This window comes from Brienomyrus brachyistius, chromosome 5, assembly GCF_023856365.1.
Source record: "Brienomyrus brachyistius isolate T26 chromosome 5, BBRACH_0.4, whole genome shotgun sequence".
In the NCBI taxonomy this organism is placed as follows: Eukaryota; Metazoa; Chordata; class Actinopteri; order Osteoglossiformes; family Mormyridae; genus Brienomyrus; species Brienomyrus brachyistius.
The window spans coordinates 25,007,405-25,024,750 of record NC_064537.1 but is presented as its reverse complement, the minus strand read 5'-3'; the positions used below and the strand labels follow the sequence as shown (position 1 = coordinate 25,024,750).

Genomic DNA, 17,346 nt, shown 5'->3' with positions numbered 1-17,346 from the left:
GGCACCAGCTCTTGCCACGTCCGTTCAGCACAGTTAATCTCCCTCAGAGTCAAGACACATCAAGTCTCATGCTGGCATTCGATCGTGGAATTTTAAAGCTAGTAGCTTATTACCCGAACAGAAGCCCAGAGACATGGGTACTGGACATATAAATCTGAAGAAACCACATCTGTTTGAGTCAGACCCACAACCCGTTGACTGATTATGGTAACACTACAAATTACATGAGACTCTTGTACATGGCCTGTATAATTTATGGTGTTTTATCGACAGAATTTTTTTCATGGCCATTGCTGTCCTCTAGCCCAAAGGGTGGCAACCTTTGCAAAATTTTTCAGCAAGCAAGTTAAGGTAGAAAAAAAAATGAAGAAAATTTTAAAATTAAGGAAAACGTGCCAAAGCAGTCAATACAGATTAGAATACATCCCACAGTAATTCAGTACTGCATTTTTTTACTGTTTAGTTAAATGAGAAAGCTAGCTTCATAGAAAAAGATAATAAAATCTCAGTAAACAGATACTTTCACTTGCACTCCAACAACTTCCAAAAGCTGGTCACCTAGATATTTGCCTAGATACAGCAAAAACGATGACTACAAAAAAACAACATCTTCACTTTAAACCATTTCAAACCTGGGCTTCATACCTTAATGTTATGATTAAAAAATGGATTCTCATACACGCATCGGCAAAATGATTATAACATCAACCGCCAAAAAATAAAAAAAAGAGATTTAAGCAGAAAGTACAAACATAGCTGCCTCATCATTCATCCATCTTCCATAACCACTTATCCAGGGGGTTGGAGCCTGTCCCAGGCAGCACAGGGAACGAGGCCAGGGACCCCTCCGAAATGCAAGTGCAACAAGGAACAGGCAAACACATACTAAACACGCTAAGGCAGTGTTTCCCAACCCAGTCCTCGGGGACCCCGAACAGTGCACGTTTCTGCTCCCTCCCATCTCCCAGCCAATCAGGAACATCGAATACCTAGTACACGTGCGCTAGGAGCTAAAGAGAGGCAAAAACATGGACTGTTTGGGGTCTCCGAGGACTGGGTTGGGAAACAATGCACTAAGGGGACCTTTTGCAGACACCAGTCCACACGGTCCTGGAACACAGGAGGAAGCGAGAGCACCCAGAGGAAGCCCACAAGATAACAGGAAGTACAGGCAAGGCCTCGCCCACCCCGCATATCACAGGACACAGAACCGGAAGAGTGAGCCCACGGTGTTACCCAGCTGGCAACCACTCTCCACTTCCCCTAGTCACTGTGAGATAAGCTTCTTATCTTGCAGGATAAACAATGTCTGTAAATATGATAAAAAAAACTAGACCAGACTTTTCACACAGCGCCATCCTAAGGTAGATGTGGAGTGATTCCTCCAGCCTGGAAGTACCTGCATAAGAACACAGGACTGGAAGTTCTATAGAAGGAATAAAAACAGCCATTACGCCCTTATACAAATGACAAACATTAATTCACATTTTAATGAGTCGTGGGCATTTCTTGCCATTGAGCAGTTTTTATACTTAAGGAAAACGGAGACGTACTGAACGCAATGTTGAGAAATTTCCCTTATCATGTTTATCTTGCAGTGTCTACTTAAGTAAGATCTCTATATATCAGCTTGCAGCACAGATCACTTTTCCACTGCACTTAAAAGTATCAAATGTAAGGTAGTTTAAGGCAGGGGTCTCCAACTCAGGTGCTGGAGAGCTACTATCCAATAGTTTTCTATCATACCTGGCTTCTGATGAGCCACAAGTACTCTCAGGCAAATACCAGGAACAGGTGCGGCTCATCAGAAGCCAGGTGGGATAGTAAACCTACTTGATAGAAGCTCTCCAGGACCGGAGTTGGAGACCCTGGTCTACGGTGTTAGTTTTCCACTGGCATAAAACCTGGCAGTGGCACTCAATGACATCACGACGTGAGGCTTAAGTGTTTTGTACTGAATTCAAAAAATGGCTGTCATGTATTATAGTTCTAGACTATGTGCGATATTAATACCAACACAGCTGCAATTCTCACATCAAAAGGACCGCGACAGTAAGCTGGTTAGAAATCAGACTTTTTCATACCTTCATACTGTCTGGACATTATAGCACGGGGGGGGGGTTTAATTTCACTAGTAGATTTTTAATTTGTCAATGGAAATAAAGCTTAGCGAGCCCAGCAATTTTAATGGTTGTTCCTTTTCTAGATTCTATAGTATATGTTTAAGTTTAAAGTTCAGCATCATTGCTTTAGCATGAGCTCTGTCTACATTCTCCAAATCATTCAATCATTCTCATCTCTGCTTTTTAAATCACTCCTAGATGGGTTTATTGGGTTTATTTAGAATTCCTTTTTTGCTTTATAAATATCCCAGTATTAATTACAACAAAATCACATTGCGATATTTGATCGATTATTTATTTGTTCGTTTGCTTTTTTGCAGCTCTAGTACCTTACAGCAACACTTTTTTAATTTCATTTCTTGTCATGCCATCCATACTTCTGGTTCTTCCAACCAGGTCACAATTACAACTTGGGTCTCTTCACTTGACCACTCATACATTACTTAAAAAAAAAAAAAACTTAGTTTATCATTGTTTTCAAAGTTCATAATGTTTTTCAAGATGGCATTATTGTGTTTCAGAGGAACCAGTCAACAATCAACACATTTATAAATCTCACCCCAAAGTACCCAAAAAGTACCCCAGGCTCTTTGGTATTTCTGGTACTGGAACTTTTGGTACTTGTACTCAGCTGCAAGTTAGTGGAAAAAGGAGGGACAGTACCTGTTGCAATGGAAAAGCACCCTTAACTACAAAGAAAATGCATTTATTAACATTTTATTTACTTAAGAGATGCTTTTATCCGGGGGCAGCATGGTGGTGCAGTAGTTAGCACTGTTGCCTCACACCTCTGGGACCCGGGTTCGAATCTCCGCCTGGGTTACATGTGTGTGGAGTTTGCATGTTCTCCCCATGTCGTCGTGGGGTTTCCTCCGGGTACTCCGGTTTCCCCTAACAGTCCAAAAACATGCTGAGGCTAACTGGACTTGCTAAATTGCCCGTAGGTGTGCATGTGAGAGTGAATGGTGTGTGAGTGTGCCCTGCGATGGGCTGGCCCCCCATCCTGGGTTGTTCCCTGCCTCGTGCCCATTGCTTCTGGGATAGGCTCCGGACCCCCCACGACCAAGTAGGATAAGCAGTTTGGAAAATGGATAGATAGATGGATGAATGCTTTTATCCCAAACAACATACTTTGAGAAAGCATCCTAAGCCAGTCCCTGGGGAAATTGGGGATAAAGGACCTTGTTCAGCGGCTCAATGCTGTAACCATAAGACCACTCTGAGATCACTCTTCGGGTGACAGGTATAACAACCTAACCCACTGAGCCACACATCGCCATTCAATTGTCATCTGAGCAAATACATCCACAATGAAGCACGTCACATTTGCAGATATGTTTCGCGGTCACCAGCCTGTTGCTTGTGGCGATGACCATCTGAGAGGACTGCAGTCAAGGCCTGCAGATATGAAGCGGTGTGGAGAACATCGTGGAGAGAAAGCTTACCGATCGACCGAGGGGTGACACAGAGGTTGCTCTTCTTGAGGTAAAAGGTACGCGATTCCAGCAACTCCGACCACCCGTAGGCTGAATGGCCCCACCTGCCAAGAACAGAAGACTTCACCCACTATACTCCCACCTTTACACATGTGATTTATCCCATTGTTTGAGCACAAAAACAAAAGATGACAATGAAATGGTAACAAAAAACAGAGTATGACCCAATTAAAGAAGAAGGGAAGTCAGGTGGAAAGAGACTGTTTGTGCAACCCCACCTGTACGTACACCCCTGGCCTGTGGAGATGGCGCATCTTCTCCAGGATCTCCTTCTGAAGAACGTCCCAGGTCACAGTTCGCTCCAAGTACAGCACAAAAGGGTGGCCAAACCTGGAACAGTTCCAAAGCACACAGTGAAGCACACAGTGAAGCACACAGTGAAGCACACAGTGAAGCACACAGAAAGCCACAGGCTCCTGAGTAACTAGGCTCTGCTCACTCATCCTAGTTTTTTTTTCCACTGCAGTATCTAGTTCAGCACCTGGAGATATTTGGATATTTAAAAGAAAACTGAACAATGGGAATCACTGATTTTAATAAATGGTAGGTGACTGGGAATTAAAAAACAAAAATCACATACATCATCTACGCCACTTACTGGTAAATCCTGAACAAATTCAAACCAAAACATACTATAAAACAAACGCCAAAAGTTTATACAAAGGGAACACCTTACCAATAAAAAAAACTGGGTTTTATTAAGATGAAGAAACCATATTTTATTCAGAAGCATATAATTTCACCTGCCCAAGTTTGAACTCTCAAGAGTTAAAATTACTGTATAATCGGCACACATTGCATGTAACCTGAAACAGCTTTAAACATGCAGTCACAACTGCTTCCCAAAGGAGAGCCTATGATGACAGTGAAGAATATTCCACAGGAAAATATCTTATGATTTACAATAAAACCTAAGTCAAACATCCCAGAGAATTTAGCAGTCGTCTGGAACACCCTCCATCCCCGGGGAAAGACATATTAATAATGCATCGGTCTGAATGCATTTATTCATAGATGGGAAGTTATTGCACACACTGGACAATTTAGAGACCGATGCCCCTACCCTGCAAGTCTATCGAAGGACTGTGGAAGGAAACCACAAGAGCCAAAGGAAACCCACAAAAACATGTGGAGAACATGCACAACTCCACACATGCCCAGATGGGGGCAGGAGTGTCTAAGCCACTATGTGTCACCAAATATATAGATCACAGATGGGATCCAAGCATAGCATTAAATAATCAACAACTGTAAAACAGACAGATTGAAATCTGGGGTGATACCTTCGAAAGATACTTAAGCTTCTGGCAAAATACACAAACTATGTAAATAAGCAGTATTTGACATAGGTGTTCTCTGGGAGCACTGCTAGGCATCCGGTTCAGTACCTCCTCCCTTGGTGTCCTGTGCAGGCCCGATTGCACACCAGCAGGATGATCTTGTCGCCTCCTACGTTCTTATTGGTTCCTGAAGCGGGCTTCACTGCTCCTTGCATATAAGAAGACGTCCGGTTGTGGTCTGTTCCATGTTTCAGGTTGTTCTGGTTTAAATTTGCATGGAGACTTCCTAAAATAGCAACCGTGCCTCAGTCATGCATTGTAGCTCGATGTTGTAGGTATATCCGTGAGCCACATAAAAGCCATAATCGATAACCTGAAGTTAATACTGAGGACAAACCGCTTGCAGTTTCACTCTACTGACAAACGAAGTAACATAGACCTTTGTGTTTCTCTCTCCATTTCTATGCCATCAAACGGATTTCATAAGAGACATGGAAATAAATACCTCGTTGGGCACGAATGTTTTCAGGTCTAAATATCTCGGGTGTCTCGAACGCAAAGATGGAGTCGCTTTCCTGAATGATGTCGAGATCTTCGTCATCATCACAGAAGGAGCGATGGAAGCCGTCGTAATACATTTCTGTCAGGACAATCTAGGCAGAGGCAATTAGTGTGCAATTAGGTTCCAATCAGAACATCTACCGACCACAAAGTAACCAACAAGCTGGCAATGAGAACGGCTCCGTTGAGTAAGTATTGATTCGACCTTCAAATGTTAAATGACTACAGGGCTGAGGTTGCAACATGGCTGACAAACAGCTGATTTTATTTAATTGCTGCTATAAGTAGGAAAACAGATGCTTCGCACTCAAAACGCACACCTGATGTGCAGTTTAAAACAAATGTGATCAGGGACAGGAGAGAATAGGAGGTGTCCCTCTCAAGCAATTATTGACAGAAAACCTTCTTGGCTCCCAGGAAAAACCTTACTAGTTTTAATGGGGAGATTTTGCAGATTTTAACAAACAGAGGTATTGAAGAGTGTCTGACAGGACACCAGTACTGAACAAGCTGGTACACACACACACACACACACACACACACACACACACACACACACACACACACACACACACACACACACACACACACACAAACACACACACACACACACACACACACACACACACACACACACACACACACACACACACACACACACACACACACATCCTTATGGTTGAACAACAAGCATTGTTCTAGCGAAATTTCCATCCATGCTTCGCTCAATAAAGGGGCAGCTGATTGGAGCAGAGCAATGCTGAAGTGCTCCTATTTGCCGAAAAGAATCTCCAGAACCGATCTGTCACAGCAGTTGGTGCAAAACTGTTATTTTTTTTTTCAAGCTTGAGTCACCCACCACACCCTATCCCCCCCCCCCCGCTCTTACTTAGAACGAAACAGAGAAAATGTTTTGTTATTACATTTCTTCCCGTTTTCACACCCAAACGAAAAGTGAAACAGACCACGACTTCACAAAATCACCAAATCTCAGTGTACTTAAAATCGCACCATGAAAATTAATTAAATTAATTTTAACTCAACTAACAGATTATGACAAAAACCTATGATAATACCTATCCAACATCCCAAGCTTTAAATAGCATGTTTAAATAGTTGTGTTCATAATCTAAGTTACATAATACGTTTTGGTGCTGTTAACATATATTTTAGTTAAACAACTTCCTTCCATTATAACATACATCAAGTGGCAAAAATCATACTGATCGCCAATTCTGCTGTGTGTACTACTGTCCTACAAGTCTTTACATTTATTTATTATACAAACTCTATTATTCAAAGCAATGTTCAGTTGAGAAAACAGGGCTAGCCAGTGTCTGGAGCTATTGCCGTTAAAGACTTTACCCAAGGACCCGTTGGTGACATCACTCTGCTGACCCGGGGATTTGAACCAGTGACCTTTTGATCACAGACTCGGTGTTCTAACCTGCTGAGTCACACACTGGCCCCTTTGCAAAAGCAGAACCAGAATGTGGATTTACAGAATGTATAAAAAGAGGAGGAATAAGGCATGAGTTTTAATTTCTTTGTGCCATCACATAAATCGGAAATTCAGCTTCTATAAATGCTGGTGAAACGATATCAAGGAGAATAGTGATCCAGCTCACTAGACTCAATGCTGATACAAGCCATAGAGTCAGGTGGGTCACCATGACAACCTCCTGCATTTCCCTATGGATGAATGTTAACAATCCTGTCTCAAATGCCCCGCCCACTCGGTTCAAAATAAAGGGGCCTTTAAATGTCTTATCACCCTGTTGTTATTCCATAATAACACAAGAGTCTCACTCTGTGGTAGTCAGCCACATAAAACACAAGCAGCATATTGTATCTGGCACAATCGGCCCTGTCTTTGTCTTCAGGCAGCTGATAGGACAGCCTTTGGTACACATGGTGCTTTGCGGCCTTCCATACAAGAAGTCGAGGCACTGTGTTCAGTTTCTTGCAACTTAATGACTTTGTTCTGCAAACTGCCTCCAGAACGAATCAGGATTAAGTGGGTTTGTGACATCAAAAACTGCACTATATTACATGCATCACTGAGGCCGACGTCATAGACATTTCGATGCATTGCAACAATCTGATACATTAAAGACACATTGATTCACCCCAATTGCGATGCAGTGCAATTCAACACAATGCAATTTGATGTGATGTGATTGGTACAAAAGAATATGATGCTTTTCAATTCAACATGTTGCAGATACAGTAACAGTTCGGTGAGGGGGAATCAATCTAAATATAAAATTATAGGTCATACTTCTAAATAATAACGGCACAGGGCATCTGCTGATAATTGTATATTAATAAATCCGATTTTATCAATGCAAAGATGTTAGAAATGATGTATCTTGAATTCATCCCAAATCACATCCAGTGCACACTTTTTTAATCAGGGTGATCGCTTCGTGAACTTTTATGCCAGTGAATCTTGCAAACGATAATCTGGATGTTAACGACATTCTGCTCGGTGGTTTTCACCTGATGGTGCCTCATTCGTCTCGCAGTGGTAATTCCTCCTGCCTGCCTATCCCAGTAAGCTGAAACTCTGGTACCACACAGTGGACTGAGAGTAATGGTGATGACGGCAGCACCTGGTCAGAGGGGATCTTCGTCTCCATGGACACAGCATCCCTCAGCCTGGACACGGTGCTCTTCAGGGGCACGGCGACACCAATCCTCATGCAATGGGAGCGCTTCCCCTGGTACACCACAGTGACGTACAGCGGCCTGCGGGGAGAAACGGGCACAGTCTGCCAAACGGAAGGGAACAGCAGGCAAAACTCAGCAGCCACGCCAGCCCCGCGCAGGCAGGCCACGCTGCTCATTCGACTCAAGCTCCATCCCAGTGGGACTACGGAACACGATGCTTATGTCTAAAATGGCACGTCGGCCTTTTGTCCTCCGGTAAAAGCCTGAGGCAGATTCGGAGCCACTTAGAAAAATAACAAGCCATGGTATGCGAGCAGCAATTTCCGTTCTCGCCATTAAGACAGCCGGGGAAATTACATCTGAGGTGTGAAGGCCAGGGTGTCGCATTAGCATGGATGTTTGGTTCACAGTGAAGTTATCTGTGAAACTCCTGCCAGAATTCCACAACACAGAACTCCCAGAATTCATTGCAACTTTCAGCTAATGGCCCATACCATTAAATGCCACAAAGCTGCTTTGATGGAGCTTCATATGAAGACCTCCATAGCAGGATACCAGGCCGTTACGGGTGCAAAGCTCTCAACAACACAAGAAAAGCACTCCCCAAGACAGTGAATAATAGTCACGCTGCACTCAGAAGTGTTAAGCTGCACACACGTAACCACACACAAGTTTCTCTCTGAGCAATAAAAAAAAACATTTTCATGCAGAAACAAGTGAAATGATTCCTTTTTTAAAACATACCAAAATCTTATTGCTGAATTGCAAACCGATTTGATCTTATATGTTTACTCCCGATTCACATGTTGTGCTTTTTATGTTTGAGTTTTTACCCTTAATTCTGAAATAACTGCAATACAAAGTGAAAATGAAACTTTGAAAGCAAAGAAGCATGTGCACACCAAGTTGCAGACTCCAGAAAAAAAGTAATATTTACTTTCATCTCAAATTAACTCACAACACGACAGACACGACCCACATTGGTCATCGTATCGCTACACAAACATCTGTCTGCACCACGTTCTATTCTTCAGGCCAAAACTACTTTAGACCTTTCAGTCTAATACAAGAAAAAAAATCTGTCTCTGAAAGCTCATGCACACAGCGGTATAAAAAGAAGAGTCTTACTGCTCAAACGGGCCGACTTCAAAAATGCCCGTCTCAACTTTGAAACGTGTTTTTGGCATCAAATTCAAATTTGTCATAAAAGAATACATTCTCTCAGTTTCAACAATTAACATGTTGCCTTTGTTCTAGTTTTATAATAATGTGGGTTTATATGATTTGCAAATCATTAGATTCTGTTTTTATTTATATTTTACACTTAATTTACACACACACACACACACACACACACACACACGCACACGCACACGCACACGCACACAGACCTGTACTCATATCTTTGTCGGGATCATTTATTCATTTCTATGAAAAAAAAACCCTAATCTCAACAATGACAACCTTAACCCCCACCCAGCCCTAACCATTAACCAAACAAAATACAAGACTTTTTTAGTTTTTTGATTACAGTCACAGATTTTTACTAAACTGAATTTCTCCTTGCAGAAACTGAAATATTGGTCCCCACAATGTTAAAATAATTTGTTCTATCACATTGTGGGGACCGCACACACACCACCAACAGATTTTTTTGAACCAGGGACTCACAAACAAAAACTGCCCAGAGCTGGGGGCCTCTTCTACCACTAAAACCCAGGACCTGGAAGGGGCTTTAAAATCATTTTCTTAGTACTTGCCTATGTTTGCCTGTGACCAGGATGGAATCCCCCATGAACATTCCGGAGGTCCCCCTTTACTATTTTTCAAATTGACTATATTACCATTTCGCCAACTTACCAAACATCTCTGTGGCTCCACAGATCGCAGGTTGAAAATGACAGCTCTAAAACACATCTTTCAATTACACATTTAAATTCTTAGCAGTGGAACTCAAGTCAATTAATTATTCATGAAACTAATTTTGCATTTTACAATTATACTCATGTCACGCAACATGCCATAAGCAACACAAGCAACCCATTTAATTGTATAAATCGCTTCTCAAGGCCTTAATGACTAATGAATGACAATCAATTCAGGAGCGTAGACGCGAGACCAGTCAATGCTGAAAGTTAACATTGTTTTTTCTTAAACCTCAGAAGTTCTGCCCAAAATAGCTTCACTCTATAACTGGAAGCCTGAGGCCACGGTTGGATGATGAGTAAAGTACCAGGATGAAACTACTAGTAGTCTGATAGACAGAGAGACAGAACAGCTTTGAGAAGCACAAGACCTAAGGATGAAAACATGTGGAGGAGCAAGAACAGCAACAGGGACAGCGCTCGTCAACTCGCATTAAGAAATACAACAGTTACACTAAGATCACTAATAATTATTTTTAGCTCATTCCAGAGCTATATATTTTCTCAAAGGTTGTTTAAAAGCCAGTAAAACTAAAACTAAAAGAAGCAAGAATAGTGAACTGTGATCCGAAAAACAGTCATAAGTCTTTGCTAGTTAGTCAAGTTCAAGAGCCGATCAGAGTCATAAGTGTATGATAGCTTAACTGCTGCAGTACCACTGATGGTGTGAAATAAACTGTGAATTGCAGACATTACAAAGCAGTGAGGAGACAGCGACATGAAGGGCATAGTTCCTGCAGAATACTACATCCAAAGTCACATAAGACAAGGGTCACAGATGGCCAGGTAGTACTTCCTGTAAGAATACTACATCCAAAGTAACATAAGACAAGGGTCACAGATGGACAGGGGGTACTTACTGCAGAATACTACATCCAAAGTCGCATAAGACAAGGGTCACAGATGGCCAGGTAGTACTTCCTGTAAGAATACTACATCCAAGGTCACATAAGACAAGGGTCACAAATGGCCAGGGAGTACTTCCTGTAAGAATACTACATCCAAGGTCACATAAGACAAGGGTCACAAATGGCCAGGTAGTACTTCCTGCAGAATACTACATCCAAGGTCACATAAGACAAGGGTCACAAATGGCCAGGGAGTACTTACTGCAGAATACTACATCTAAAGTCACATAAGACAAGGGTCACAGATGGCCAGGGTGTACTTACTGCAGAATACTACATCCAAAGTCGCATAAGACAAGGGTCACAGATGGCCAGGGAGTACTTCCTGTAAGAATACTACATCCAAAGTCACATAAGACAAGGGTCACAGATGGCCAGGGAGTACTTTCTGTAAGGATACTACATCCAAAGTAACATAAGACAAGGGTCACAGATGGACAGGGGGTACTTCCTTTAAGAATACCACATCTAAGGTCACATAAGACAAGGGTCACAGATGGCCAGGGAGTACTTCCTGCAGAATACTACATCCAAAGTCGCATAAGACAAGGATCATAGATGGCCAGGGAGTACTTCCTGTAAGAATACTACATCCAAAGTCACATAAGACAAGGGTCACAGATGGTCAGGGAGTACTTCCTGCAGAATACTACATCCAAAGTCACATAAGACAAGGGTCACAGATGGCCAGGGAGTACTTCCTGTAAGAATACTACATCCAAAGTCACATAAGACAAGGGTCACAGATGGTCAGGGAGTACTTCCTGCAGAATACTACATCCAAAGTCACATAAGACAAGGGTCACAGATGGCCAGGGAGTACTTCCTGCAGAATACTACATCCAAAGTCGCATAAGACAAGGATCATAGATGGCCAGGGAGTACTTTGCTGTAAGGATACTACATCCAAAATCACATAAGACAAGGGTCACAGATGGCCAGGGTGTACTTCCTGCAGAATACTACATCCAAAGTCGCATAAGACAAGGGTCACAGCTGGCCAGGGAGTACTTTGCTGTAAGGATACTACATCCAAAATCACATAAGACAAGGGTCACAGATGGCCAGGTAGTACTTCCTGTAAGAATACTACATCCAAAGTCGCATAAGACAAGGGTCACAGATGGCCAGGTAGTACTTCCTGCAGAATACTACATCCAAAGTCGCATAAGACAAGGGTCACAGATGGCCAGGTAGTACTTCCTGCAGAATACTACATCCAAAGTCACATAAGACAAGGGTCACAGATGGCCAGGTAGTACTTCCTGCAGAATACTACATCCAAAGTCGCATAAGACAAGGGTCACAGATGGCCAGGTAGTACTTCCTGCAGAACACTACATCCAAAGTCACATAAGACAAGGGTCACAGATAGCCAGGGGAAACACTTCTATTCAAGTTGAAAGAACATACCTGGTATGAGGTAAGGGGATGGGCAGGGAGATACAGAGGAAGGGATCAAAGGTGTTGCTCTGTTTTTGGCAATGAGGGCAGGTGAGCGAAGACCTGGAGGGAAGAATGGAAGAACACACATTAAAGTCAGGACAAGTTTCTGCTGTAAACGCATTCAACTGAACGAGATGGCGAATCATCCCCACCGTACCTGTACTGTGCCTGAAAAAGCTCCTGCACAAAAGAGCCAGTCGCTGCCAGCGATGATCCTTCTGAAGCTGCATCACTGTCCTCCAATGGGGGCTGAAAGAGGGGGAAGGTGTGATGAAGGAAAACCAGTGCATGAAAAGGACTGAGAGTTCCCAACGTAGGCTGGGCTGTGGGTGTGTTAAACACACGCAAGTTGTCCAGACCTACTGTAAGAGCATCATTAACCCTTTCATGCATTAAAAAAAAACCATTCAAAAGTTTTTAGATTGTTTTCCTAAACCACACTAAATTTCATGGGCAGTATTTAACAGACTTTTTCTTAGATGAAACTTGGCCGTCTGACATCCTTGGCCTTCAATTTTCCACAATAGCCTCTTAAATTTATCTAAAACAGCCTTAAATCACCTGTTAACAAGGGTGGACACCACACATGAAAAGGTTAAATCAATTTTATTCCCTCACCATGGTAAACATTTTTGTATGCGATAAAAACTCAAAGGGTCTAGGGACAAACCTAGAGGCCTTAATGCAGGATACATGTTACAAAGAAAAAAAAATAATGGAATAATACACATTATATGTAATAGGACAACAGTCAGCCTCTGAGTGATATATGCATAATGCATTTTGCTCAGGGTCAAACATTCCTGGGCCACGAGCAGATTCATGTCACACGTGGGACAAAAACTTTGGTACTTGACTCTGAGGAGTTTGTCAAGGTTGTAAATCAGAGCAATGTACGGATCACCACTTGTGCTCTTATGGCCAAAGAATCTGCTCAAAATCTCACCCACGACTCCCTCCCAAGTCATAACACCCAGTGAACGCTAGACAAATCACATGTAGCCAGTGCGGCTCTGCTGACCTTGACGGAGGTCCTGCAGCTGGGGTTGACAAGTATGTTGAGGTCCTCATGCACGCGGTCAAGTAGCCAGAGGAGGAACTCCTGTGCGTCATGCTGGGAGTTACCTCTGAACTGCGTAGCACTCTTGGACACGACGTTCTGAAGAAGGCAAAGAGGAACAGGCAGCAGGGATAAAGGTGAAGGTGGGCAGTTAGTAGAGCTGCTAGAGACTATTCAAAAAATCCATGTTCAAAAAGTTCAATATCTATTAAGCTAGCGGTGTGACCTTTAAGAATACATCCTTGTAACCTGCAGATTAATCATACCATTTTTGGGCCCTTGGGCTAGGCCCTAAACCCTAAGAACTACTCCAGAGGTACAGGATAAAGTACTAACCCTCCAACCTTCTCGCTGACCTATATGTGCATGTTTCATAGGACAGCAAGATGGGATATGTGAAAACCAAAGAGTTCCTGTGTACCCGGACCCATACTTAATCATCATTATTATTATCATTAATATTACTACTACTACTAGTAGTTAGCATCATCATCATCATGAGATGCAGAAAGATTACTATACTGTTGAAATGTAATAATAATAATTAGTATTACTATCATCATCAATAATAATAATAATGATAATACTGATAATGAATAATAATAATTATTATTATTATTGTTATTATTATTGTTGTTATTATATTTCTGTATGCTTCAAGGTTCTCCATGTAAATTATGCATTATCTGAAAATGACCTGGATATTACAATGTATGTACTGTCCTCAAATGGAGTCAAACAGTAATCAGGTTTTACATGATGCTCAAACAAGAACACAAATAGTTTCCCTGGAACCGGCAACCCTATGAAGTCACTGCACTCTGAGTAAAGCACACAGAAAACTTCAACGCTTTGAAGTGTCTTGTTGATGGTCAGACAAATACTTGTTTCAAACAGATGCAATTTACCAAGGAATGGAGACAGGAAACCGACAGACATGATTTAGGGAGTTTGCCGATACAGATTATCTCTGCATGACGAATCTTATTGTTACGAGTCCTATCTTTCTTTTTTAGATGCCGGAAGACCTCACATCAGATTAAAGGAGATCGCACATGAGATTAGAGATCTCAGAACAGGTTTGAGAAAGGTCTCTAGACTGACTCACTCATGTGGATAAATATACACGAGAAGGTGGTAGAAGGGTCTATCCAAAGATTACCAGGAAAGTCCTTTTGGCCAATCAGGGCTCACTTCTCTTGAGAAAACACACAGATAAACACCACATCTTTCAGTTCAAACCGCTGAACATTCACCATGCCTGACAGAACAGGGCACCAGTCAAATGCTGAATTACTGAGAATTTTTCACAGCCAGGAAAAAAGAGAAAGAAAAAAAAAATCAAGAAGTAGAAAAGAGAACAAACTTTAAGCAGATTCTGAAAAGGTTTTCTGGGGCTTCAAGATACTAAATAGCACCATGTGGTTTAGGAGGACTGTGGCTGGTTGTGTTTACGGGTGGCAGTGGAACTGGGAGGAAACGTAGCCATGATGGTATAAAATGCTCACAAGAGACTCTATATATCGCATGTTTAACCTGAAGCCCAAGCCCACCAGCAGGGCTTCTGTAAAAATTCATCATAAATTGATGAATGGTAAATATTTACAGGTAACCCCCCTAGTCCTAAGTTCTGAGCTACTTATGCGATTCATTGCAAGTTGATGAAATGTAAATATTAATGGGGGACCAACCCCTCCCCCCTGGTCCTATACTCCAGCTACTAATGTGATCACACATTAGTGGAAGGTGCACCCACAGCTCTGGTGCCTTTATTTGGGTGTCCCTAAGCAAAGAAAGACTGGAAACTTCCTGTTATAAATGATCACTACTAACAATAAAATGAGGACTCTACGTTCCTACAAGGCTTCCCCGCACAATCTAGGTCACAAAACAGTCAGAGTGAAGAGAAGGAGTAAGTCTATTTAGTATAGTGCTAGTAACATATAGTATAGTGCTAGTAATATTTTTGTTAGACTGCAGGGCTCGTTATATATCGTAACTGCAGGTCGACATGACCTGTCATGAGGTTTCTGAATGTCTTGCCACAAAAAAACCCAAGGCTTATCAATCAACAGTGTGAAATGCACAAACTGATAAAAAAGTTTGCGGTTAGAGATAACTTCAAAAAACACTCTTCATTCACGAGTATTTTAAACAAACCATATTGTTAGAAAAAAGGTCACATCGGGGGAGCCAGCTTATGCTCGATGGTCATTAAGTATTATTTTGGTTGTTTATAGGAAGAGGGTGGCATGTCTTGGGGCTCTGCAGACTGTGAGGTTTGCATGCTCTCCCATGCAGGTTTCCTCCTGCAGTCCAAACAACATGCAGATGTCTTTAAATTAAGTTAATCATAGCATGAGTAAGGGCCATGTAATCCTGGATGTACCTCAACCTGGTGCCCTATGCTGCCTGGGATAGGCAACCCTGTGACCCAGCTCCAGTTAAGGGCTTGGAAGATGGATGGATTTATGGAAAGACAGTGAGCCCAGGTATTACAAGACGGTAAAGATTTCTCCCTTGAAGTACCCACTTTTACCCACATGTAACAAGTGTCCACCAGCAATCTTAAATTTTCTGCACGAATGCTTATCAAAAGCAAAGCTAACAAGCACAGAAGCCTGCAGGTAACAGCAAGATGTGAGGTCTCACGCTAGGGAGTAAACAATCTATATTAAATAATCTCGCTGGCAGCCAGAGGAACAAAGAGACAGAAATAGCTACAATGTCAGGAATAGGCTGCGTAGTACAGGACGCAGTTCAATATGTTCCCCAAAATATTTCCTTTGAGCAAGCAAGGCGGGACGCCGGTGAATGTCTACTAGGTGCGACCTGGAAACAACCCCATCCGCATCAGCATCAGCACATATGGGGCTCATACTGAGAATATTCTAACTAAAGTGAAAATAAGGTAAGGTTTTGGCCACTATATTGTGCTACAGCCCATCTACTGTTCCCTGCAGTGTTACCTTTAAACACATAGGGCCCTTGATCAAAAAAGTAATAATGCCGTTTACGTACATAATCGGACCTATTGGCAATGTTCCTTCAGCAGCTAGAAGTTTCAGCTCTAGCTTCGATTCGGTCACAAGTTCACCTTTGCATGTTTTCAGTTCATTAAGACCATCGTTGTGTAGACACTTGAAGAGCCCTGTAAACAGAGCACAACGTTTAGCTTCACCGATTCTGCCATTCCTTCTCCTGCAACAGCCCTCGGAACATCTCTTGTGGCCAACAGTTATACAGAAGTGCAAGCCCTGGTCTACTGCCTGCAGATGCGCTCCACATTCCAGGGGATGGCAATCACTCCTAGGCTGCTCAAGTCCTGGCCAACCAAGAGGAAAGGGGAAAAAAAGAGAAACCAACCACTTTCTGGTAAATGCAGCCATCAGCAAGTACAAACCGCAGAAGAATTTGGACAGGCCTTCATACCACACATCTACGTCTTACTGTTTTTTTTTTGGCTTCTAGCAGCTCTGAAGGGAAACTCTCTAGTTTATCTCCTCTGCCTACAAAGTCTGTTTTGGAGAAATGGTGGCATGAAGTAAATTTGTTTATGTGGCGTTGCCTGTTACTTTGTTTTCTTCCACACACTGACTAGGCCTAGGCTATATCAGTAACAACATCTCTCAGCTGCAATACATGCACTGCACTGATCGGTTAGGAAGACCAGGCTGCTCTTCTTAAGATAGCATTTATTCAATATAATCTTAAGCAACAGCGTCAAATATTAAAGAACATTGGGAATGCCTTCATCTGGCATGCAGAAGTGGGACATTCTCCCACACGCTAAATCAGAGAAATAATGAAGTTCTCTAGAATATCAGAGCACACACAAGGCTGAGTATCCAATTCACCGCTGGAACAGTAGGAT

The 17,346-nt window shown here is 42.3% G+C and overlaps 1 protein-coding gene across 3 annotated transcripts in view; it reads right to left on the bottom strand.

The window, feature by feature from the left end:
- LOC125741943 (ubiquitin carboxyl-terminal hydrolase 31-like) overlaps positions 1 to 17,346 on the bottom strand; it is a 31,262-nt gene that overhangs the window by 9,163 nt on the left and 4,753 nt on the right. For 2 of the 3 annotated variants that reach the window (XM_049013496.1, XM_049013497.1), the window contains exons 2-9: positions 13,434 to 13,571; positions 12,570 to 12,661; positions 12,380 to 12,472; positions 8,076 to 8,211; positions 5,405 to 5,552; positions 5,008 to 5,185; positions 3,838 to 3,949; positions 3,569 to 3,663 (exon numbers count right to left, since the gene is read on the bottom strand). In XM_049013496.1, the coding sequence (XP_048869453.1) occupies positions 3,569 to 3,663; positions 3,838 to 3,949; positions 5,008 to 5,185; positions 5,405 to 5,552; positions 8,076 to 8,211; positions 12,380 to 12,472; positions 12,570 to 12,661; positions 13,434 to 13,571 (992 nt within the window). The remainder of the gene's footprint in view (positions 1 to 3,568; positions 3,664 to 3,837; positions 3,950 to 5,007; positions 5,186 to 5,404; positions 5,553 to 8,075; positions 8,212 to 12,379; positions 12,473 to 12,569; positions 12,662 to 13,433; positions 13,572 to 17,346) is intronic. The other variant, XM_049013498.1, reaches the window with a different exon arrangement.